The sequence below is a fragment of the Stegostoma tigrinum genome, chromosome 27 (genome assembly GCF_030684315.1).
Source record: "Stegostoma tigrinum isolate sSteTig4 chromosome 27, sSteTig4.hap1, whole genome shotgun sequence".
NCBI classification, from domain to species: Eukaryota; Metazoa; Chordata; class Chondrichthyes; order Orectolobiformes; family Stegostomatidae; genus Stegostoma; species Stegostoma tigrinum.
This window is the reverse complement of record NC_081380.1, coordinates 7,398,568-7,422,731: the sequence shown is the minus strand read 5'-3', so window position 1 is coordinate 7,422,731 and position 24,164 is coordinate 7,398,568. Positions and strand designations below refer to the sequence as shown.

The 24,164-nt window shown below is 40.0% G+C and overlaps 1 protein-coding gene across 2 annotated transcripts in view; it reads right to left on the bottom strand.

Annotated features, from left to right (window-relative positions):
- ap2b1 (adaptor related protein complex 2 subunit beta 1) overlaps window positions 1-24,164 on the bottom strand; it is a 280,263-nt gene that overhangs the window by 113,342 nt on the left and 142,757 nt on the right. For both annotated transcript variants that reach the window (XM_048557271.2, XM_048557272.2), the window contains 2 exons: window positions 19,514-19,659; window positions 6,862-6,991 (listed from right to left, as the gene is read on the bottom strand). In XM_048557271.2, the coding sequence (XP_048413228.1) occupies window positions 6,862-6,991; window positions 19,514-19,659 (276 nt within the window). The remainder of the gene's footprint in view (window positions 1-6,861; window positions 6,992-19,513; window positions 19,660-24,164) is intronic.

Below are 24,164 nucleotides of genomic sequence, written 5' to 3'. Positions count from 1 at the left end.
GGTCCTCCTACTTTCCCTGCCCTGGTATGTTGCTGATTTCACACCCACTGCTGGATGAGCTGGAATTTCCTCAAGTCAATCATTAGAAAGACTGAAGCAATTATTCTCAGTTCATAACACTGTACTGCCTGCCTCAACACTGTATTCCAGTTCCAGACTAAACTAGACTATTTGCAAATTTGTCATCCTATAGGACCCTAACTAGAGCTTCTGGTCCCGTCAATAAGACCTAACACCGCTGCCTCTGACTATGCCTCTGAGTGGCGGTTTGGAACATTCTGTTGTGAAAGATGTTGCATAAATATAAGATAGCTCCAAGATGGAAAGAATCAAGTGAAAGATGAAAAAAAAACTTCCATGTTACTCATCCATTTATTAGCTGAAATGTGACTGCAAGGACTTAAAGAAACATGGTCATGATTTCCCTGAAATGGTGATCACCGCATGCTGCAGGATAAAGTGAAAGGTCCAGGGCAGGAAAACAGTTAGAAGTCACAATGGCTCTGGTAAAACACTAAATTTGTTTCATGTTTTTGTTATTAAATTCACACATCAGTTAAGGATGCTTTACAGCATAGTTAGTGGTCAGGTTGCATAGTGTCAGGGACCCAGGTTCGATTCCGACCTTGGGTGACTGTCTGCATAGGGTTTGCACATACTTCCCAAGTCTGTGTGAGTTTGCTCTGGTTTCCTTCCACAGTCTGAAGACGTGCAGGTTATGTGGACTGGCCGTGCTGAATTGTCCCATAATTGTCCCATAATTGTGCAGGCTAGGTGGATTAGCATGATAAATGTGAGGTTAAGGGGAATAGGGTGGGGTACTGGGTCTGGGTGGAATGGTGTTCAGAGGGTCAGTACAAACTCAATGGGCAAAATGGCTTCTTTCCCTTGTAAGGGTTCTATGATCTCTAATAGCCAAATGTGTGAGTAAAGATAAAATTCAGTTGCACAGCACAAGGAAAATAATCACACTGCACAACAGCAAGCCACTTTCAACACTTTTAGCCACTAAGGTTATAGCTTCATTGTAAAAACAACTTGATTTAAAATGAATGCAATCAGATTTGTTTCTCTCTTTCTGGAACTAGGTTGCAGGTATTTTTATAACCCCAGATGAAATGGATTTCAATGAAGCTGCATCACTCGGTTGGAATGAAGAACCTAGTTTACTCTCAAATACCGTAATTAGTTTATAGCTTGATTCCTTGCAGGCTGCTTTCTACATGCAACCATCTGTAACCAACACAAATCAATGATGTAGTTCATGGAACAGCCTACAATACATTTCAATTGGTATCTGTATTTCTGAAATATTAAGTAACATACCATTACTAATGGCCCTTGATGTCCTGAACAGCTACCCTGCACCATTTCTGTGACTGTTACAAGACTAAACTAAACACACACAAACACACAAACGACCCTCTATGTGCAAAAGTTGCCCCTCAGCTATCTCCGTCCCTCTCACCTTAAACCTATCCCCTCTGGTTTTGGACTCCCCTAACCTGGGGAAAAGACCTTGGCTATTCACCATATCCGTGCCTCATGGGATTTTATAAACTTCAATAAGGTCACCTCTCAGCAAAGTGTTGTCTCTATTGGTAATGTAAGAATCATGACAGTCATCCTAGACGCAGCAAGGTCTCACAAATAACAACATGTGAACATCCTGGTACTGTTTTCTGTGATGTTGTTTAAGAGATTAATACTGGGTATAATTCCACTACCTTTCTTCAAATAATGCCAAATAAGTTCATGAGAGGAGTAAGACAGGGTCAGCTTATTGTTTCATTAAAAAATGATAGTTTGGTGTCAGTGCAATGTTTTCTCATGCTGCATTAGGATACCTATCTTTGCTCAAGTCTATGCAACAGGGCCAAATTGCAACCCTTTTAATCCAGAAACAAGAGTGTGAGCAACTGAGCCACAGCTGATACCAGAGGAAGCTGGTATAACTCTACAGTAAATCTCAGAGGGATATCATTTTTAAATTATACTTTCTAAAAAGAATAGTCAGGGAAGATTTCTTTCATGCACCGCATTTATGATATGGCACACAGGACCACAAAGACCATCTCCCAATCTATTATACAGCTTGATTAAAATTCTAATGAAGCCTTTTAATTTATTCACGTTACAAGCAATTCCCCAACAAATGACAGCTCAAGACAAGTGTGTATTAAAAATTAATGCAGAGATTTACTGTGCAAATGTTAGGTAGCTTTCAACACATTAGTTCATAATACTAGAGAATTAATATTTAGAAAAAAGGTTTTATCTTGGCAGGTCTGTTTTATTCTTCAAAATTTGTGCATCCTCTGCACACTGTAGGTGTGTGGCTTGGTTGTATGGCGTATATATGTAGCAACGATGATCACGGTATTACAAATACTCATTCACACGTTCTCTCACATTATTTAAATGCCCCAGCACTGCACCAGTGAAATAGTTATATTTTCATATGAAAACAAAACTGACCTTGAAGGCCTACTCCCAAATATGATGCCATAATAATGCCTGGGATGGGCAAGTGGGAGTAGGGTGTGTGGTGATACATATCATTTGAAGAGTAAAGATGGCTAATTATACAGATCAACGTGAGAATTTGCAATAATTATTAGTTTCCCGTGGTGCAAAAAGGCCAAGACAAGTAGTTGCTAAGCAGTGGATGCTGAACTACATGTAGACTATCACTGTTTTTCATTCTCCATACTCCATGGGAATATAACAAAATAGTATCAATTTAGAAGGGGCAGGTGCCACAAAGCCTGTTGACAGGAATGATCTGCTAATGGCATTGTCATGTACTCCTAATTAATCCCAACAGTGAAGCTGGCTAAACAATTCATGCAGCAGCTTTCTATAAACTCAACCAGAAATCGGGAGATAACCAGCAAATGGATAGCATGGCTGTAAATGTGCTCCTAGGTTTCTGCTGCAAGATGATATCAGTGAAGAATACACTTGAATTTTTAGTTAATGCTTAGACTAGTCTGGTTGAATAACTCTGCTTTAGTCATTACCAACCCTCAGTCACATCTTTCCTCTGACAGATGTGCTCACCCAACATTTTATACAGATTTATTTTTACCTACAGTCTACAGCATCGAAACAGGCAATTTGTCTTTATTCATCCTGCCAATCTCCCATTCTTATGCATCTAACCTTGTCTGTATATCCCATTCCCCTTGTTTGTGCTTATCTTCATTTTATATGCATCTATGTTGCTTGTCCTAATTAATCTTACTGATTATGAGTACAGCATTCTACCACCTTTTTGGTAAAGATACACAGAGTTGTTTTTGCTTGTGGTCTTGGGTCAAAAGAAAATGTTCAGCATTAGCAGTGACAGAGGTAATTTCATTCAAGCTTCCTGCATTGTTTTGGATGCTGAGCATGGATCAAATTGTCAAGTGTTACTTGTGTAGAAGACATGGCCTTAACTAGGAATTCATCTGCATCAACGTAAGTAGACACAGGTTGAAATAACAGATGTGGGAATAGGAGGTGCATGTGTGAAATGTCCAATTAAATGCCTTTAAAAGCATGCAATGATTGACTTAACTTGTATCTTCTTCAAGTGGCTTTCAGCAGTGTAACAAGTCAGTAATAGGTAGAACAACAGCTTTATGAGGTATTGACTAATGCAAAGCAAAGGATCCCAAGGTAATTTCCAATCTGTGCCAAGATACTCAATGTGTAGAGGAGGCTGTGGAGGACTGGGATCAAACAGTTATATCAGTTTTGCAGCATGGCTGGTACAACTGAAAGAAGCATCTGTTTAGTACTTCCAACACAATGGCAGCAACATGTGGACAGTGAACACATTGATATCACAGCACTTGGGTTCTGTGCTCCAAACTGTGCCACGCTTCTATGTGTCATTCAAAACAGGGCTAATATTCTTGGCCATGATTTTAATGGTCATATAACACCTATTTGATTTGAGCAGCGTAAAATGCATGTATCACAAATAGGTACATTTCATTTTTCTGCTGGTAAGGCTAAAAATCTCCTGTGGTATAGATTAAGTTGTACAAATCCTCTGTTAGAGAAATGTTAACTCCTTTCTTTCTCTCCACAGGTGCTGCCAGAGCAGCTGAGTTTCTTCAGCACTTTGTTTTTGTTTCAGATATGGGACCAGTTGGGCAAACAGCTGGCCTGCTCTACTGCACATTCAATGCAATTCTGCACAATTCACTCAGAAGAAACTGATGTTAATACTTATATCAGTAATCATTACAACAAATGGAAAGTTTAACACACTGACCTGATTCCTAAAATTGGAAACCATTCACTGAATTGTCAATTAAATTTCAGCATAATGGCACTTTTGAGTATCTTAGGAGTTTCAGCTCCAATACTGGCCTCCTATGAAGTCATTCATAGTAGTATCAGAAACCAATTCAGAAAGGTACTTTCTGTTATTATTATTCATCTACAATAGCACAAGAACAAGTCTGACATTTCTAAAATGCCTTATGAACTACTGAAATCATTAGGCACAACTGAAGAAAATCTCAATGCCCTTATTTCTCTAAGATTTGTTGATCTGCAAAGTTTCAACAGATAAATATATGACAATAAGTAATGACGTTCTCAGTCAATAAAACAGCTGTTTACTTGCATACTGTGAAGTCTGTAATAGGCATGAATCAATACATTTCATCCACTATAATTATAGTAGATTACCAAAACATTGTTATTGTGTATTTGTTTGTGCGGGTCTGTCAATGTCTGTGTAACATTCCACTGAAATGAATAGGGCATATTTTGGTTTGCAGAGTACAGAGCTGAATACCCAGTATTTCAGTTCAGAAGTATGGAAACTGATCTATTCAGATCAGGCTGGGACTAATCACTTCTGGAGTGGGGAATCTATACTGATTAACATAAATTAAGCAAATCAGAGATTTCATTCCTGCAAGCCTTTTAATGAAGAAATATTCATTTGCTTTGACTTTGATTAAACATGTAATGGTAATTTATTTCATTATTCAATGCCGTCCACCTGCTAGCATGTGAAAGTGCTAATCACAAAAATATGAGCACTTGGATCGTTTTTTTGACATCAATATGTATCAGCCACTGCTCATTGCCAGCTGGATGCCATTTGTAGGCATTTCAATATCTTTGCTGCTTATTAATATAATATGACCTTTAAATCAAACAGAATGGTGGGAAAATTGCTGTTCACTGGGATGTGGATAATCACTATTTCTACATTGAAATAGTAACTGCAATTATTAAACAAACTGTCCGTTATAAATTCAGGCTACCTGCAGTAAATATTGTTTTTTGGTTAGTTTATTGCCTTTTGCATGTTATGTAAATTTATTAAAGCTAAAACCCTCCTATAATAAACAGGCCAACACAAGGGTACCTCAACATAGCGGGAAAAACTCCTACAACAGAAGCTGGCATTTAGGCACATCTATACAGACCATCCTGTCACATGTATGAGTGACACATATGGAAGATAACAAATTGCTGCCGCTGAAAAGATAACAATTGCTCTGTCGCTAGAGCCAATATTAACCATCCGAGGTTACAGCAAACACAGCATATCCAGAGCTGCATTTACAATCTGCACAGTGACACCAATTCACTTCATTTTGAGATCAAAAGCTGTAGGTTAATTTTAGTATGTTAAATACGACAAACAAACTAAAATAATGTCAGTAATGCTTAAAATACAGACTGGTTTATTACATGGGTCACATCTGAAATTTTTTAGTGTTTCTAATAGGGAACCTTTGGCAGTTTTTTTTTGTAAATGTACGGACATGAGCCTAGTTTTATTTTTAACAAAAGCTCCAGGCAGATTCAAAGTTTGTGCTGCACCAAGCAACCATAGACTGACATGTTGTTTTGACAACACTCTTGAGCCTTCACTCATGGTTCACCAAGTTGTAAGATATAACCAGAGCTGTATTCAGCACAGCACCCTTTCTTCTTTTGTTGCCGTGTGAGGCAAAGCAAGATAAAGCTTAAATAATATAATGGCCCTGGTCAGTAAAACATTGTACTCCCAGTTATCAAGGGGATAACTGGGAGAGTCGGGTTAAAGAATGGCATTTCTAGGAAGTAGAAAATATTTAAGAGGCTTCAGTTGGTTATTTCTGTCAAAATCAATCCTCACATGGTGTTTGAGATTCAATGTAAAAGACAAAAGTCAAGTAAAAAAGTTTGGGAAAAAAAATCAATGAAATCTGGAAAGGCATTTTACAAATTGATGGAAGCTGGGGTTAGACAACCCTGGATTAGGCAAAGCACTTGTACTTCATTCTTTTTTTGTAATCTAAATGCTGATGTTTGAACAATCAGTACCAAACTAAACACCCAACACCAAGATGATGCTCATACTCTCCGTTCTTTCCAAGTATCAACATATACGGAATTCATACCATGCTTTGCTTGCCTAAAGAAAGTAGCATGAGGTGACAAAAGCAAAACTACACTATTCACAGCAGCATACCCTTGTTCATGAATATCCTGCCTGCCTCCTCTATTCACACAACAACTCTATCAGCTATGTTAAAAATTAATAAATTTCAGTTTCTACCTAACTTTTCTGATGGTCCCACCCCCCGACAGAGTCCTCGTTCAGGCCTAATTTGGATATTCCTCCCCAGTAGGTCAGCTATGTACAGGGATCGAGGCCAAACTATTGAAATTCGCAGAGATAGCTTACTGTTGATTTGAAAAAGGGCGATAAATGGATCAAAATGACAACATAGCTATCTGCAATGTGCTCAACAGTCTGCCCGCTGCTTTTTGCAAACTTAGTACAAGGTTCACAATATCACAGAGAGAAGTCAAACTGTTTCCTCTATAATCATCAATACAGAAGAGTTTCACCTGAAGGTTATTCAGCGGTTCCATTTTCATCACTGGGCCAATGGTATTCAGCGGTAAGGAGACTTCAATGCTCTGATTTGGCATCAATGGAGTGTGAATTGGAAGTGGAGTCGTGGGGATCACCCCAAAGCTAGAAAAAAAAACACAAGTTCATAAGACAGGTGCATATTTTCCCAACTTCCTCTTGTGTTTGAGATATTCAGTATTTGGTGGAACATACCTGAGAACTCAACCTCAATAGTTAGATTGTGTTTGGATGGGGACAAAAGCCCTCCCTCATGAAGTAATCATTAACACTTGCCTCTGAGACATCAAATAGGCAACCAGTACGTCAGGGCGACATCTGTCAATCGATTGGATACATAAATCACTACCACACTGGGAGAACTGCTACCGACCTGCAAATCTCTCTTGTGCCTCTTTTGACACCATTACTGAACCAATACTGGATATAATGGCAAGTTAAGCTACCTTGAGGAATTCTGAAAGTTCTCTCTTTCTAATCAGAAATAAGACATCTGGCTAACTTCTTATTACACATGTATCACAAAGCCATGGTATGCAGCGAAAATGTCCATTTGCCTTACAGGTTAGATCTGCCTCCTGAATCAGTAGATTCAGAGGAAATCATGAAATGACGGATGACTGGGAGCAAACAGCCCAAACAAATTAGATTATTTGGTTTTCTCAATACTTGGCTGGTAAAGGCAGTATGTGCTCTCTTCTCCTCCTACCCCTCAACTTGAATAAAAAAGTATTCTTGGTCGTGAGGTTCAGATTTGACCAAGAGGTAAATAAAATCCAACAGTGGGAAGGGGAGATGCCACAGCTCACACTTCATTTAAGAACCAATGTAGATTAACAAAATTCAGGATCTACAAAAACGAAGGAAAGGATTATTAAATAAGATTAGTAGGGGATTAATCTCAGCATTGCGTCTGTCTCAAGACACATTACAGCGATGGTCAGTTTAGACAGAACAATGTATGCTGAACAAATGGTAAAAGAAGAGGGGGATTCAAACTAATGTCTCAATGGGATGACTTCTAGCAAGAAGGGATGGATGTACAATTTAAAACAGCCTTCACATAAACTGACGAGGCACGTTCATTTGGCATAAAGGAACTGAGGAGCATTTCATCAAGGGAAGCAAATAAGGAGAAAGTGCAGTTTAAACCACTTTATTACAAAGATCCATGCCAATACAGAAAAAAAGAGGGCAAAGAATAATCGAAGGTGTACTTATATGGCTGGTAGGAGCACAAATGCTGTGCTATTATTAAACTAAATCATTGTATGAATTAGTGAAATGGGCAAGGAGATAATCAATAGCAGCACAAATCTTTTGTGCTATGTTACGTGTCAAGAATTGATACAGTGATTGAATGTGTGAGGGAAGATGAATACATGGTTAAGAGGAAGAAACAGACTGAATATAACTTTGGGTGCATCTGAAGGACAGGAATAGAAAAAGATGGTAGCAGAGTATTTCTAGATGGGCACTGAGTACAGTAATATTGTGAATACATTGTTGATTGAGGTTACGGAAGAGATGGATAATGTCTTTCTTGCAACTGTAAAAGATTTGTGGTCTTCCTGACTCAGACTAGGACTTCGTAGTAGAGAGAGCTTACCAAAATACTTCAAAATCTTTTAAGCAATCCAAAGAACCCCCAGAAGTAGGCAATACTGAACTGGCCCCTAATGGGTAGGGTCAATTTTCACTAGTGGAATGCTTTGGACAAGTGATTATAAATTTATTAATTTTAAGGTTCAAGTGAAGTCAAGGTGGATAGTGAATTGCATTTTGAGAGCAGTTTTTTGAGGGAATTAAATTTTGTGCAAGCTAAGAAGATGGCAAAAACCTATTTAAAAGGGAAGAGAAGGTTTTAACAAAATATTGGTGTATTACAGGATTTGATTATCTTGGGGCAGGGGGGCATGGGGAAAGAAAGATGAAGCCAACAGAGGAGGAAAGAGGCATTAAGGAGACAGGATGTGCGTTTCAAAAATCTTTAGAGGGGGCAGAAAAACAAGACAAAGATAGTTGCTGATATGAAAAGGTAGAAAATGCAAAACAAATTCTGCTCAATTTAATAAAACAAGTCATGAAGAAATTCAGAACAAGAACAATGCAAGGAAAGTGTACTAATTATCACTGCCTGCAAGACGAAAGACAAGCAGTGGCAGAATTATTACATCATGTTTTGACTATTTTCTCTGCTGAAACTGGGAGAGTGATGGTGGGAGAACAGATAGCTGAACTGAGAAATCAGTATGATAGAATTTCACAGCATCACAAGAAGAGCTATTTCAGAAAGGTTAAAAACATTTAAGTAAACAAGGTTCTGGAAATTAAGCTGATTATTTCAATTGAAAGATGTGACTGGAGCTGGCAAATTGATAACAAATCCATTCACAAGTTTTACAAAACTCATCATGTTAAGATCACATCCTTATCATTTGCGATGTCATGTAACCAAGTTTACCAAAGCTAATTGTAGTTCTGTCAATGCTTAGACCGGGCTAATCAAAACTAATCATTCTCCTGCAAAGTCTACATAATGGATTCATCAAACTCATTATAGTTACCTAATCCCTCACAAATGAAGGATTGAAAGTGGGATATTCTTGTCTGGGCAACTATTCATTACTTGAATCAATCACAGATCTAGGCCCCCCATCGATCTGTACAGACAAACCCCTTTGTCCTACATTTTCACAAATAAAACAATCAGCAAATGCACAGATGAACAAGGATTTCCACTGAAACAGACTAGCTTCAAAGTTACTATCAGACAAAATTTGTTCAGTAATATTTATTTTGCTGAACAGAAGTCCTCTTGATCAAAAGAGCCGTATTAAGAACATACAGTCAAATCAAAGTTGATCTAGTCATATGTTAGAGATTTAACACATTTGTCATAATTATTGATTTAACATAAATTTCTTAAGTCGCTATGTTCCTGATATAAAAGCAATATGCAGCAAATTTTATTGGAGGAGTGATGCTGTTGCTCCCAGACATAAGTTAGCCACTGCAAAAATAGTTAAAAGTCCAAACTAAGATGGCTCCAGCTGACAGTTACAGCTTCCCTCAGAGAAAACAGCTCTCTCTACCTGCAATCACACATTACAGAGATATTAACCATTTTGACAGATCATTGTTATTGCACAGTTCAATGCTCTGTAGTAAGACTTATTACAAAAAAAATCACTATTTGAGTTATGATGAATAAGAGACTTTTTTTTTAAAAAAAGGTGTTCAACATTCTGTTATTAGAGTGTCAGCATGCAGCTAAAACATGGGGAACAGAACAGGCTGATGGTCACTCCTGGGATTGGATCACTGCTCTCAAACAGGTCAGAAGTAAGAGTTCTGCAATTGGTCTTAACATGGGGGGTGATGAAAGAGTGAAAATCTAGTTGCACTTTAATCAGGAAAAGGAATTAGTTGCCACATTGTTAAAAATGAATGAAGTACGAGGTGTCACCTCACATACTGGCCACAGTGTACATTTTCCTATGTTGTAGAATAATTCAAAAATCTCAAGTTAAATGCTTCACATGCTTGGTTGGATGCATGTTAATGCTAGACTGTTTCTAAAAAGTTAAAAATGTACAATGTTTAAGGTGGGGCGAGGAGAATTTACATTCAACATTTAACCTTGGGTCAACGGCAGCATTCTCAGAGTCAGAAGGCCTTGATCGAAGTATACGAGCAGGATAACCTAGCCAAAAACAAAGAATTGTGGATGCTGGAAATCAGCAACAAAAACAGAGATTGCTGGGAAATCTGTGGTGTCTTGGTTAACAGTCATTCCTCAACCAAAGCACAGATTATTTGCTCTTTATCACACTGCAGTTTGTGAGACCTTCTGTGTGCAAAGTGGCTGCCACACTTCTTACATTACAAAATTACAATTATTCAAAAGCATTTGGCTAACTATAATGCACTTGGAGTGTCTTAAGAGCTTGAAAGAGGCGTCATAAATGTAAGCTCTATGTTTTCCATCTTGAAAGAAGTTGAAGTAGATTTAAAAAGTGACCCCCAGCTTAATGTTTGCCTCAGCACTTTGCAAAGTTTCCCACTGTACTCGATCTACTTGCCTTGTACTAGCAATCTGAATTGTCGTGGGATTAACTCCATCAAGCAATCAGTCTGCAGTGCTCAAATAGGATTCTTCCCAGTTGTGATTTTGATGAATCGTAGAAATTGCTTTGCAACAATGCTAAATGAGAATCTAACTGCACCTAAAACCAAATATTTCAAAGTTTTAAAGCACTCAGCTGACATCTAGGACAGGCAAAGATGGGCATCAATGTCTCCACTGACATGTTGAAGATTGATATCTTTGTAAATCTTGAGTGTAGATCAGGATAGCTTCATTCCTGAGTACTTGGCTGGCATACAGCTTAGAGTTAAATAATCCTCAGCTTCACAGTAGCATCTTTGCTTGAAACAGAAGATACAGGGCTCAAACCTTTTTAGGCAGTTGTCTAAACGAGACAGCAGAGCTCTTTGGTTCCAAATTCTGACATCTGCAGGATTCTTGCTTCTAGGTGAATGCATGCAAATTCCAGATTCAGCACCAAACCCAATGCCCAAGCCAGTTCAGTGTATGTGCTGAGGGAATCCATAAAACACTATTGCATCAAGCTGGCTCGTATAAGAAGCTGGTTACAGCAATGGAAGACATGTTCTATATCACAGCCTGTCAGCCTGTGAACTATTGTGTACTATTCGCCAAGGAAGAGCATGAAAACATGAAAACACAAACCACGTTAGGAAAGAACTGCTTTTTGAAAATAAAACACTGTTGCTGTAATAATGGCAGCAGTAAATTTGACACAAAAAGCAAAACATTGCAGACACTGGAAATCTGAAAGAGAGAAAAAATGCTGGAGGTTTGGAAGCATCTGTGGAGACAAAAACAGAGTCATTTCAGGTTTGTGATCCATTACGGAGCTTGAAATGTTTACTGTTTCTCCTCCACAGATGCTGTCAGAACTGCTCGGTACGTCCAGCATTGTTAATTTCTTTCCAGCTTTGAGGTTGGCAAGAAATAGCATTTCAATGTAAATTCAGATCAAATGAACACTTAGTTAATTACAATTTTTGTGTGCATTTAATCAGATAGTTATTTGAACAGCTATTAAAATGAAATCTACACAACTGAAATCTGTGAAAATTCTCGACCTGCAGTAAATGGTACTTCAATTCAAAATGTGGTCAGCCACACAAGAAATAACTCACACCCTGGAATAAAATTAATGTTAAGAGACAAACTGCATTTTGCTATGTAAATAATCTGAGACAAGTGGTAGTCACAGACAGATCTCTGCAAGAGACATGGGACAGCTTGTGAATTTACAAACACTCTAAGGACAGAGTCTATGAAGTCGGGCAGAACACTATGGATAAGGTACTGTCAAACGTCAACTCATCAGACCAATCTGCAGGGAAAAGTTCTGCTTTTATTCAGTGTACAGAGATTGAAATTGATAAGTCAGTCAGCAGGTCAACCAAAAAACAAAATCGGACGAGCTAAACTAAGATCTTTAGTCAAAATGATAAAGTAGGGGGTTTTCAAATCAAATCCCATTTAATTACTCTAACTGAAATAGATGGTCTATAGTCTGTGCCTCTTATTTTTTGCATTTTAAAATAAATTTACATACATTACCTATCTTGCAGGGATGTGAGCTGTTGAATGAGATGTATGCTTCCACATACCATTAGACACTTTTCCATGCTTAACTGCATCCTGGAAGGTGTCTTGCAAAACAGGCCCACAAAGTCGGCATCACTATATTGTGCAATAACATCTGAATTCCAGCTGCAGCTCTCCATGGGACGGCAGGGCACATGAATGGTATTATCTTTGACCTGATCATAAGCTCTAATGGTTTCATTGTAAAATTCTTAACTAAAGTAAAACAAACCCAGAAAGGCCTGACGGGGCTGGTTGGAATGATCTAGCTGCATGAAGTGTGGCCATCACTTCAAGAGAGATGACCCCAGGAGGCAAACAATCTTTAATTTGGACATCCTTCTGACACTGCAGCACCATGTCAAAATCAGACATTTAGGAGTCCTAACAAAAGGGGTTCTGACCTCTGCTGGTAAAACAGTTCCATAAGACGCACATTAAACATAGTCATAGAGATGTGTAGCATGGAAACAGACTCCTCAGTCCAACTTGTCCATGTGAAACAGATACCCTAAATTAACGTAGTTCCATTTATCAGCATCTGACCCCTTTTCCTTGAGCTTGCCAATTAGATACATTATTGGCTTAATGACAGGAGACAGAGTGGTGGTGGAGGGATACTTTACAGACTGTTCTGCAGGGATCAGTTCTGGGTCCTCTTTTGTTATGGTTTATATAAATGATTTCGATAAGAATACCAGAAGGCACTGCGACTAAGTCTGTAGGTGACACCAAAATTGGTGGTAAGGTCGACAGTGAAGAAGGTTTCCTAAGATTTATGAAAGGATCTTGGTCAAATGGGTCAATGGGCTAAAAAGTGAAAGATGGTGTTCAACCTGTAATACATTTTGGAACAACAAACAAGGGTAGGGCCTCGGATATTGTTGTAAAACAGAGGGACTTGGGGTGCAGGTACATAATTCTCTGAAGTTTGCATCACATATAGACAGGGTGGCTAAAAACGAGTGTGGCACACTTGCCTTCATTACTCAGTCCTTTGAACATGGGAGTTGGCAAGCCAAGTTGAGGTTGTACAGGACATTGATGAGGCCTCTTCTGGAGCACTGTATCCAGTTCTAGTTGCCCAGTTGCAGGAAGGATATTATTAAGCTGGAGAAGGTTCAGAGCAGTTTTAGCAGGATGTGGCCCAGCATGGAAGGTATGAGGTATAAAGAAAGGCTGGATAGGCTGGGACTTCTTTCACTAGAATGTAGGAGGTTGAGAGGCGATATTATAGAAGTTTATAAAATAATGAGGGGTATAGATAGAGTTAATGGTAGTTGCCTTTTCCAGAGGATGGGGGGGATTGCATGACTAGGGGACACAGTTTTAAGGCAAGGGGTGAGAGATTTAACGAAGGTATGAGAGGCAATTTTTTTTTTACACAGGGTGGTTCACATGTGGAATGAACTTCCTGAGGAAGTGGTAGATGTAAGTTCAATTGCAACGTTTAACAGATATTTGGATCATTACATAAATAGGAAAAGTTTGGAGGGATATGAGTCAGGGGCAGGCAGGTGGGCCTAATTTAGTTTGGGATTATGTTCGGCATGGAGGGTTGGACCAAAGAGTCTCTTGAGCTGCACGACCCATATATTCATATACCCTCCAGATGCCTTTTAAATGTTTCGTTGTATCCAGCCTCCACCACCTCTCCTCGGGCAGGTTACACAAACTACCCTCTGCGTGGAAGAGTTGGCCCATAGGATGCTTTTCTCTCTTTCCATATTCAAATAGAACTTGTTTAGTGAGTACCAGTGCAGCTGAATGGAATATTTCCACCTTTTGCACACAAGTGTCAACATCAAACATTGGAAAGGCAAGTTTAGCACCTCAAATGTAAGCTTAAGTCCCCTTTACTGCATTCCAGTGTCTAACGTCAGTCTCAGAAGAACATCCCCTACTAACCAATGCTTATTTCTCAAAGCAGCCATCTTGCAGCCTCTCTCAGCAAAGTATAAATGTAATATTTTTATGCCATGTGCTGGAAGCTTATGTACTATTGGCATAAGCAAGCAGTTCATCATTTCTACTCTGCTTACAGTTAATGTGAACCCAAGTGGTGAACCATGTCATAGAGCTATTACTATACTACAGGCCATTTAGCCCAATAAAATCATGCTGCATCTCAGTAGACCCATCCAGTTAGTTCCATTCTCCACTCTACCCCCTTAGCCCCGCAAGTGTATTTCTCACAAATGGTCAACTAATTTGTTTTGTATTCATTCATCTTCTCTGCTCCCACTATCCTTATGGAGAGTGTGTTCCAGGTTATCATCACTTGCCTTAGGAAAAGTTCCACCTCATCGTCCTCTTTAGCTCTTGCCTAAAATCTTCAATCTGTTTCCTTAGTTCATGTACCAAAAACAAATGGCAAAGCTCTTTTTTTAATCTGCTTTACTGCAAGCTGTCTTTCGTGTACACCACAGTCAAATCTTCCCTCATTCTCCATGGAGAACGAGCTCAGTTCCTCCAATCCAACCTTATAAATTCAAATCCCTCACCTGAAGCCATTGAGCTGAATCTCCACTGCAACCTCTCAATGGTAAAACATCTTGGCTCAATAACTTTCAAACAGATTTCCTGGCTATGTATTTAATACCTCTCCTTATAAAGTTCAAGATTCCATTTGCTTTACTGATAACACTCTTAAAATGTTCTGCTATTTCCAAAGATTTACACACATGAACACAGGTCCTTCAGGCCCTGAGATAACAAGGTGTAGTGCTGGATGAACACAACAGGCCAAGCAGCATCATAGGAGCAGGAGAACTGACGTTTCGGGCCCAGACCCTTCTTCAGAAATGGGGGAGGGCAAGGGGGTTCTGAAGTGAATAGGGAGAGAGGGGGAGGTGGATAGAAGATGGATGGAGGAGAAGATAGGTGGAGAGGAGGCAGGCAGGTCAAAGAGGTAGGGATGGATTCAGTAAAGGTGACTGTAGGTGGGGAGTTAGGGAGGGGATAGGTCAGTCCAGGGAGGACAGACAGTTCAAGGGGGCGCCCCTGCATGATTTTCCAAGCGAGCCATAAGTTTATACAGACTCTCGCTATCCCTTTTGCCAAAATGTAACATCTCACACTGCTCCATACTGAATTACATCACCACCTGCAGCATTACTGTCACATGGCAGTAATATTACTGACAGTATTCCAGAAGCCTGGACTAATGCCCCAAAGACATCAACTTAAATTCAACCTCGATAGCGGGAAGAACTATATATTTTGAACATTTCACACAAGCATCATAAAATATTTCCCCTCATCTGTCCTAAAATCAAAAATCCTAATTTTTAAATAGTGCTGTTCTGAATTCATCAACAAAAGGAAACATCCTTTTCATGTTTTCCTTGGAAGATCATTCAGGATCTTCAATAAAGTCACCTCATTCTTATAAACTCCAGTGGAAATAAGCCCAGCCTGTCCAATCTTTCTTCATAGAACAACCCAGTCATTCCAGGTATCCGTTAAGACATCCTTTTCCGAGCAGCTTTCACTGCACTAATATCCTTTCTTAAATAGGGAGGTCAGACCTTCCGACAAGTAGTCCTGTACAAGTACAGTAGTCCGGCTTTGAGTTTTTAAGTATATGTTATCCTTCTTCACTGTAATAGAACCTACCACATTTCTCATCACAAAGTGGTGGAGAAACTCAGATCTGGCAGCATCTGTGGAGAGGGAAACAGCAATGATGTCTTGGAGCAAGTCCAAAAAGTCACAAAAACACATAGAAATGTAGAACTTAGGAGTAAGGCCCTTCAAGCCAGTGCTGTCATTCAACATCGTCACTGTTAATCATGCAGCTCAGGACCTTGCTATGTTCTTGATTGCTTTAGCCCTAGGAACTACATCTAACTTGTCAGTAACAACATTGTTTTGGCTTCATTCTCTGTGGCAGAGAAGTCCACAGGTTCACCACTCTGTGGGTGAGGAATTTTCCCCTCATCTTGGTCCTAAATGTCCTATTCATACCTTAGATTATAACCTCTGGTCTGGACTCCCTAAATTTGAAGGACATCCTTCCTGCATTTACCCTGTCTTACTCTATTAGAATTTTATAAGTTTATGAGATCTCCCACTCATTCCTCTGAACTCCAGAGAATATGATCCTAACTGATCCAGTCTCTCTCCTGCCATCCCAGGAATCAATCTGGTAAACCTTCGCTACATGCCCTTCATAGCCTTCCTTTGGTAAGGAGACAAAATCTGCACACGATACTCCAGGTGTGGTCTCACCAAGGCACTGTATAACTGCAGCAAGATATCCCTGCTCGTGCACTTAAATTCTCTCACTATGAAATTTAACATACCATTTACCTTTTTCACTTCCTGCTGTACCTGCATGCCTACTATCAGGGGCTGATGGACAAGGACACTCAAGTCTCACTGCTCCACCCCCTTTTCTGATCTCCTGCTGTTCCGATAATAATAATCAGTCTTCCTGATCTTGCAACCAAAGTGGATAATTTCACATTTAACCACATTATATTTCATCTGCCACGCATCTTTCCCACTCACTCAATCTGTCCAAATCACACTGTCTCCTCCTCACAGTTCACACCTAAATTATTTATATATATTGTGAATAGCTGAGGTCCAAGCACTGATCCTTGTAGTACTTCACGAGTCACTGCCAGCGACTCTGGTAAAGACTCATTCATTCCTGATCTTTGTTTCCTACCTGCTAACCAGTTCTCTATCCATGTCAGTAGACTACTCCAATCCTATCAGCTTTAATATGCATACACTGGACTCAGAATGATAACTCTGCTTTTCTCCTCAGATGCTCCCTGACTTGCTGTGTTTCTCCAGCACTTTGTCTCATATTTCAGATTCCTAGCATCCACACAGCATTTTGTTTTTAGATCTCTTACCACCTTGTAATTAAACATGTTAGAAGAACATTTTTGGGGTCCCTTTTATGTAAGCAGCTATTCTATCCATATCCTTTGACAATTTCACTTTCCTCTCCACTACTTCCCCTTGCAGTTCATACTTGTACTTATTGTGTGATCTGTGCCACTTGTACCACTCTCCTGAAGTCACAGCAACAGTGTCATTCATCCTTAATTACCTACGGTGGCAAAGTTGAGTTTCTTCTCCTTTTATTTCTGAAATGAATGTATTGTTTATAATCCATTGATAACTTGCAAATACCGTGCAGAAGTTGCTTTTTTTTTGCTCTTAGAACAGGGAATACCAATAATCAAGTTAACCACTGGGAAGGTGAAAGGAATAAGATTGAATCACTCTCCACATAAATGATTCAACTGACATCCACATGTTTGCAGTCAGGATTAGTGAAAGTCAAAATGTCAGAATTGAATTCCAGGCTTCCACTGATTTGGAATTTGTAGCAGTAGTGACGTTGAAATTGACAGTGTTCAGCATTACATGCCTGAAAGTGACAGCAATTTTGAGTCCACAATTGCAGTTAAACATAGAAATCCAAAAGTTTCAGTTACACTATTTGCTAAGTTCCAGTGAATGACAATCAAATAATTATTACTGAACCAAAAGGAATGTGTACTTTTGCCCATCGTTTCAATGCAAAAACACTTGAAAATGTTCTACTTTATTGATGGAGGTGTAACTGGATGTTTCAGTAGCATACTGAATGTGCACCTACTGAAAGGCTTCATGGTCCATGAAAATTACTTTCATATTACGGAGATATTGAGTTTTTCCATTATGACAAAAAAACTAAAAACACGCTTTTGAAATGTTTGTTTCTTCAGCTTCCATGTTAATACATGACTACGTCCCATTTATTTCATTCTTTGTAAAATTATAAAAGTGAAAATTTTGGTCGATTTTGGATACAAGAAAAATCCCCAGATACCACTGGGATCCTGGAATTCACTGCCTTTGAGCATTGTAGGGGAGGAAAACCTCACAAACCTTTAAAAAGTACTTGGCTAAGCACTTGAAATGTCACAACATTCAAAGCTACAGGCCTAATGTGGGAAAGTGAATCAAGTGTAGGGAGTAGTATATTTTTGGCAATACAGTCTCAATGGGCCAAAGTGCCTCTTCTGTACTGTATCATTCAAGGAATGGGGTATACTTGTAACTACCTTCTGGCCAATTAAGAATGGGCACCAAATGCTGGCCTGACCAGCAACATTCACATCCCACGAATGAATTTTTTAAAAATCTAGGACATTAACTCTACTACAGTAATGGTATTAATCGTAAAATTCTTGGACTGGAGAAGGTGAGCAAACTCAGTACAGAATTACACAGTCATCCAAATCCATCCGAACAGGTATCATGAAGACAAAATATTATAATTTCACATTAAATGAACTAAGAAAACATTAGTATGCAAGAAGCAAAGCAGATTTTTGTAACTTCCTCTTGCTTAACTTCAACTCTGCTGAAGATAATCACTTTTCAATCACCTCTGGCCTTACGAATTATTACAAATTCAAGACATTCCAATATGAATTAAAGAACTACCTATAGTTGTTTATGACAAATGCAGTATTCCTAACTTAAATGACTGGAACATAGGCAATAGCAGCTAATGTAGAATAGAGGCAAGAAGGTATGGAGGTTTGGTTTCAGGCTTGTTTCTTGTTAGCTGATCTTGGCCACGGCATATTTTCAGAAACAGCAATTATGTTCAGTTCACCAAACTGGGGGGAGCAGAGGTCTGCTAAATCCCCAATTCTTGGTGGCTATACAGTGGTCCCTATTGGACAGCGTGCATGGGAACAAGGGGTGAGGACTGACTTAGTAACATCCAACATGGATCACAGCTGAAAAATCTTTTCACCCATGTATGAAGAATGATGCTGTAAACAATATGCCAAGAATGTGGTCATTGCAGCTGATAAACATCCTAGGCAGTCATGGAATAGAAAAACAACCAAACAACCTAATGAAGGAAAGAAATAGGCCATTTTTACAATAACTCTCTAATGTTTGATTCTTACCTATTCTTATTGAACTGAATGGCAAAGTCAACCATGTGCTGTAACGCCTTGTTTGTGAAGCTCATTTCCATGTAAATGTGACCCTGCCGTCGGGAAAAAGTGCCAGCAATCTCCAAGCCTTTAGCTTTCACTGCGGGTAACCATACCTGGAAAAGAAAGGTCATTAGGTCTTAGTTAAGGACCATGAGGTTGCCTCGATCAGGTTTATTGAACACAATATTATTCCTCGTCTCTACTTACATCAAGCATCACTGACCTGTGCTCACCTGTCTATACCAAAGGTAGCACACAGCGTTCAGGTTTCTACCATACACTATAAAGAGATCATAAGGATAAATTTTGACCTTTAGAAGACAAATTTGGTTTAAATTTCTATTCATAATTCTAGATTTATTTTATCCACTTAAGGACTATTTTGCCTAAATAAGCTCTTACTTGGTTCACAAACTGAGTATTATACAGCTTACAAACTATTTAGTGGGGCAAGTACATATGAAACCTATTTTCTCACTCTCATAGCAACTATCATTATAGAATGGTGGAATGAGCCTTCCAAATTGTGCTCAATTATGGGTTAATCCAGGTGAAGGATTTGTACTCATGGCATGACAATGAACTCAAGTTATGATGCTTAACAGCTGTATGGACACAATTATTTTCTTGCCATTTCTTACAGGATATAAAGACTTGTGTTTACATAAAGTCTCCCGCATCCTCAGGGGATCCCAAAATGATCGGCATGCAATGAAGTAGTTCTGAAATGTAATTACTAAGCTCAATTTTGCTCAACAAGGAGCGAGAAACACCACTGTGATTTTTGTGGTGTTTGCTGAAAGATAAATATTTGACTGAAACTTTGATGAGAACCCTCTTCTAACAGTGGTGTGGCATTAGTTACACTCACCAAAGAGGTTTAATAGTTCATCTGAAAGGGCCCACCTTGGCTAGGACAACTTGAGGTGTCAGCTAAGATTTTGTGTTTAAGCTGCTGCAGTGAGGCTTGAACCCAAGTGCGTGATCCCGGGAAGGCTACATTGTCACTGAGCAACAACTAAAGCCATGGGAGGTTATGAGTAAAATTTCCCCTCTACCTCAAAGGTAACAATTAGGCCATCTAGTCTGTCCTTGCTGTTCAAAACTAAGAGGCAACAATTGTTTTCTTATTCACTTAAGAGATGTGGGCGCTGCTGGTTGGTCAGTGTTTATTGCCTGTCCGCAACTGCCCTTGAGGTGGTGGTGGTGAACTGTCTTCTTGAACTACAGCAGACTGTGAACTGTAGGTAGACTCTCAACACCATTAAGGAGGGAATTCCAGGATTTTGACACAGCAACAGCAAAAGCATGGCAAGCTATTTCCTAGTCAGGATGGTGTGTGACACAGAGGGGCATTAGCAGGTGGTGGTGTTCCCATGTATCTGCTGTCCTTGTCCTTCTAGATGGGATTGGAAGGTGCTGTCTAAGGAGTTCTGGCCAACTTCCGCACTGCATCCTGTAGATATTTCACACTGTTGCTACTGAGCGTCAATGGTGGAGACAGTGGATGCTTGTGGATGTTGTGCCAATCAAGTGGGCTGCTTTGTCCTAGATGGTGTCAAGCTTTTGGAGTGTTTTTGGAGCTGCACCCATTCAGACAAGTGGGGAGTATTCCATCACATCCTTGACTTGTGCCTTGTAGATGGGGGACAAGTTTTGGAGAGTCAGGTTGTGAGTACCCCAGTGCAGGATTCCTAGCTTTTTATCTATTCTTCTAAATGTTGTAGTTATATGACCAGTTCAGTTCATTTTCTGGTCAATAACAACCTTAGGTTGTTAAGAGCGGGAGGATTCAGTGATGGTAACACTACTGAGTGGCAAGGACATGGTTAGATTCTCTCTTGTTGGAGATTATCTTTATGGGCAGCCTTGGGGAATCAGGAGGTGAGTTATTTGCTGCAGTTGGCTTAGCCTCTGCCCTGCCCTTGCAGCCATTGCATTTATAGACAAGTTAAAATAAGATATGCAGTTTCACTAGATAAGGTCATTGTAGTCCATCTTCTTTTAAAATTATTTTATGAGAAATGGGCATTGGATGGTGGGAGGGTTCGCGGGGGTGGTCAGGACAACACCAGTGCTGTTAGGAAAGGAGTTCCAGGAATTTGACCCAATGACAATGAAGCAAGGGTATTACAGCCCCAAGTCAGAATGGTGAGTGGCTTGGATGGCAACTTGTAGGTGAAGGTACTCCCATGCCATCTTTCCAAATGAAGGAGACCACAGGCTTGGAGGGTACTGTCAATGGAAGCTTGGCGAGTTCCTGCAGTGCATCCTGTAGACGGAACACAGTGCTGCCACTGAATCAATTGTAGGTGGAGTGCCAATTAAGAAGGTTCCTTTGTTCTGGATGATGTTGGATGGTCTTGACTGTTGCTCAAACTGCAACCAGCTGGGCAGGTGGAGAGTATTCTATCACACTGCTGACCTGAGCCTTACAGATATGAGTGGCCAAGGGGGAGACTGATCAGGAGTTAAGTAGAATTGAATTCTTTATCTCTGACGCACTCTTGTATCCACTGTATGGGGTAGTAATTGGGGAGGCAATGGCCTTGTGGTATTATCACTAGACTACTAATCCAGAGACGCAGATAATGTTCTGGGGACCAGGGTTTGAATCCTGGCAAGGCAGATGGTGGAATTTGAACACAATAACCGTATCTGGAATTAGGAATCTAATGACCATGAATCCATTGGTCAATTGTCGGAAAAACCCATCCGGTTCACTAACGTCCTTTAGGGAAGGAAACTGCCTTCCTTACCTGGTCTGGCTTACATGTGACTCCAGGCCCACAGCACTGCGTCTGACTCTTAACTGGCCTCTGGGCAATTAGGGATAGGCAATAAATGCTGCCTAGCCAGCAATGCCCTCAATGAATAAAGAAAAATAAAGCAATGGGCCAGCGTGGATCTGTACTGTACAGGAATAGCTTGGCCAAGGTTGCAGCTACCTCTGGAGTGCACATTTTTGCTACTATTGCTGTCAGGGTCCACTGCCTTTGCAGCATCCAGTGCCTTCAGTCATGTCTTGATAAGACGTGGAGTGAATCAAATTGGTTGAAGACTGGCATCTTTGATACTGGGGATCTCAGAAGGATACTGTGATGGATCATTCATGTGGCACTTCTGACTGAAGAGGTTTATAAATGCTTCAGCCTCATCCCCAACTATTAAGCTGGATTCCTCCTTTATTGAGGATGCGGATATTTGAGAAGACTCCAGCTCCTATTAGTTGCCTAATTATCCACCACAACTGGATGTGAAAGAATCACAGAGCTTACGCCTGATCCGTTAATTGAAGTGTCACGTTGTCCAGTCTATTGCATGTTTCTTCTAATGTTCTACAGATAAGTAATCTGATATGTTGTTTCACCAGGTTGACACCTCTTGCCTGGTTCTGGTCCTGACAAGGCCTCCTGCACTCTTGAATGAGCATGTTTTGATTTTCTGGCTTGATGGCAACAAGTGGAGGATATGCTGAGTCATGAGGTTCTCAACTGTGGCTCAAAGTTTGTTATTGCTGTTGGACCCCAGGACCTCACTACACCCAGTTTTAAGTTGCCACCTCTGACCCAAGTATGTCTCATTTAGCACGGTGATATACAACAAGATGGAGAGCATCTTCAACGTGAAATCAGGCTTTTTTCCATTCTGACTTGATCACTCCTATTGATGTTGTCATGGTCAGACATCTGAAATCACGCATTGTGCAACTGGAGATGTACCTGTTAATTGGTGAGAGTAGGTTTGGTAGGTTTTTCACTCTTGTTCCTACCATGCAAAGCCAACTTTGAAATGGATATTGAAGTCCCTCATCCTGAGTACTTTTCCCAAGTGAAATTCAACATGGAGGAGTTCTGATTCACCAGCTCAGGTGGCACTGAGCAGACGGTTTCCTTCCCCTGACCTATGCAACACCAAGTGTGTGCAGTTAATGACGAGGACTCCCAGGGCAACTCTTTACTGACTATATATCACAGTGTTACCACCACTGGAGGGCCTGTTCTGCTTGTGGAATCCAGTGTATTCTAGGATGCTGACATGGTCTCTTAAGGTATGATCCTATAAATATGACTAAGTCAAGAGAAACAACTCTCGAAAGTTTTGCGCAAGCCCCAAATATTGATAATAATGGCTTTGTAATGTTGGCAGGACTGTTTACTGATGTTAAGTGGTCCTTCTGGTTATATCATTTTGTTGAGATTTTGTGGTGGTTTGCTCCAAGTGATTGGCTTGCTGGCCTTTTCAGGGGACAGTTAAGAGTCAACCAAGTTGCTGGGGCCTGGAGATATGTTTAGGCCTGAACAGGTAAGGACAGCAGATTTTCTTCCCTGAAAGGTCATTAAGTGACCAAAATAGATTTTAATGGTAATTGATAACTGTTGTGAATGGATAGTTTTAAATTCCAGAGATTACCGAATACAGTTTTTCACTTCCTGTAACAGTAGGATTCTAATCCTTGTCATTACTGCCTAGGGGTCTGGGTTTCTAGTCCAGTGATATCACCATTACAACACCATCTCCTCAGAGGTCAGTCTCAGTGCCTAGTCAGGAAAGCCAACAATACCTCTGCTTTTCTCCAGACACGTATCCAACAGATGAATCTGCTGATACAAGTGGC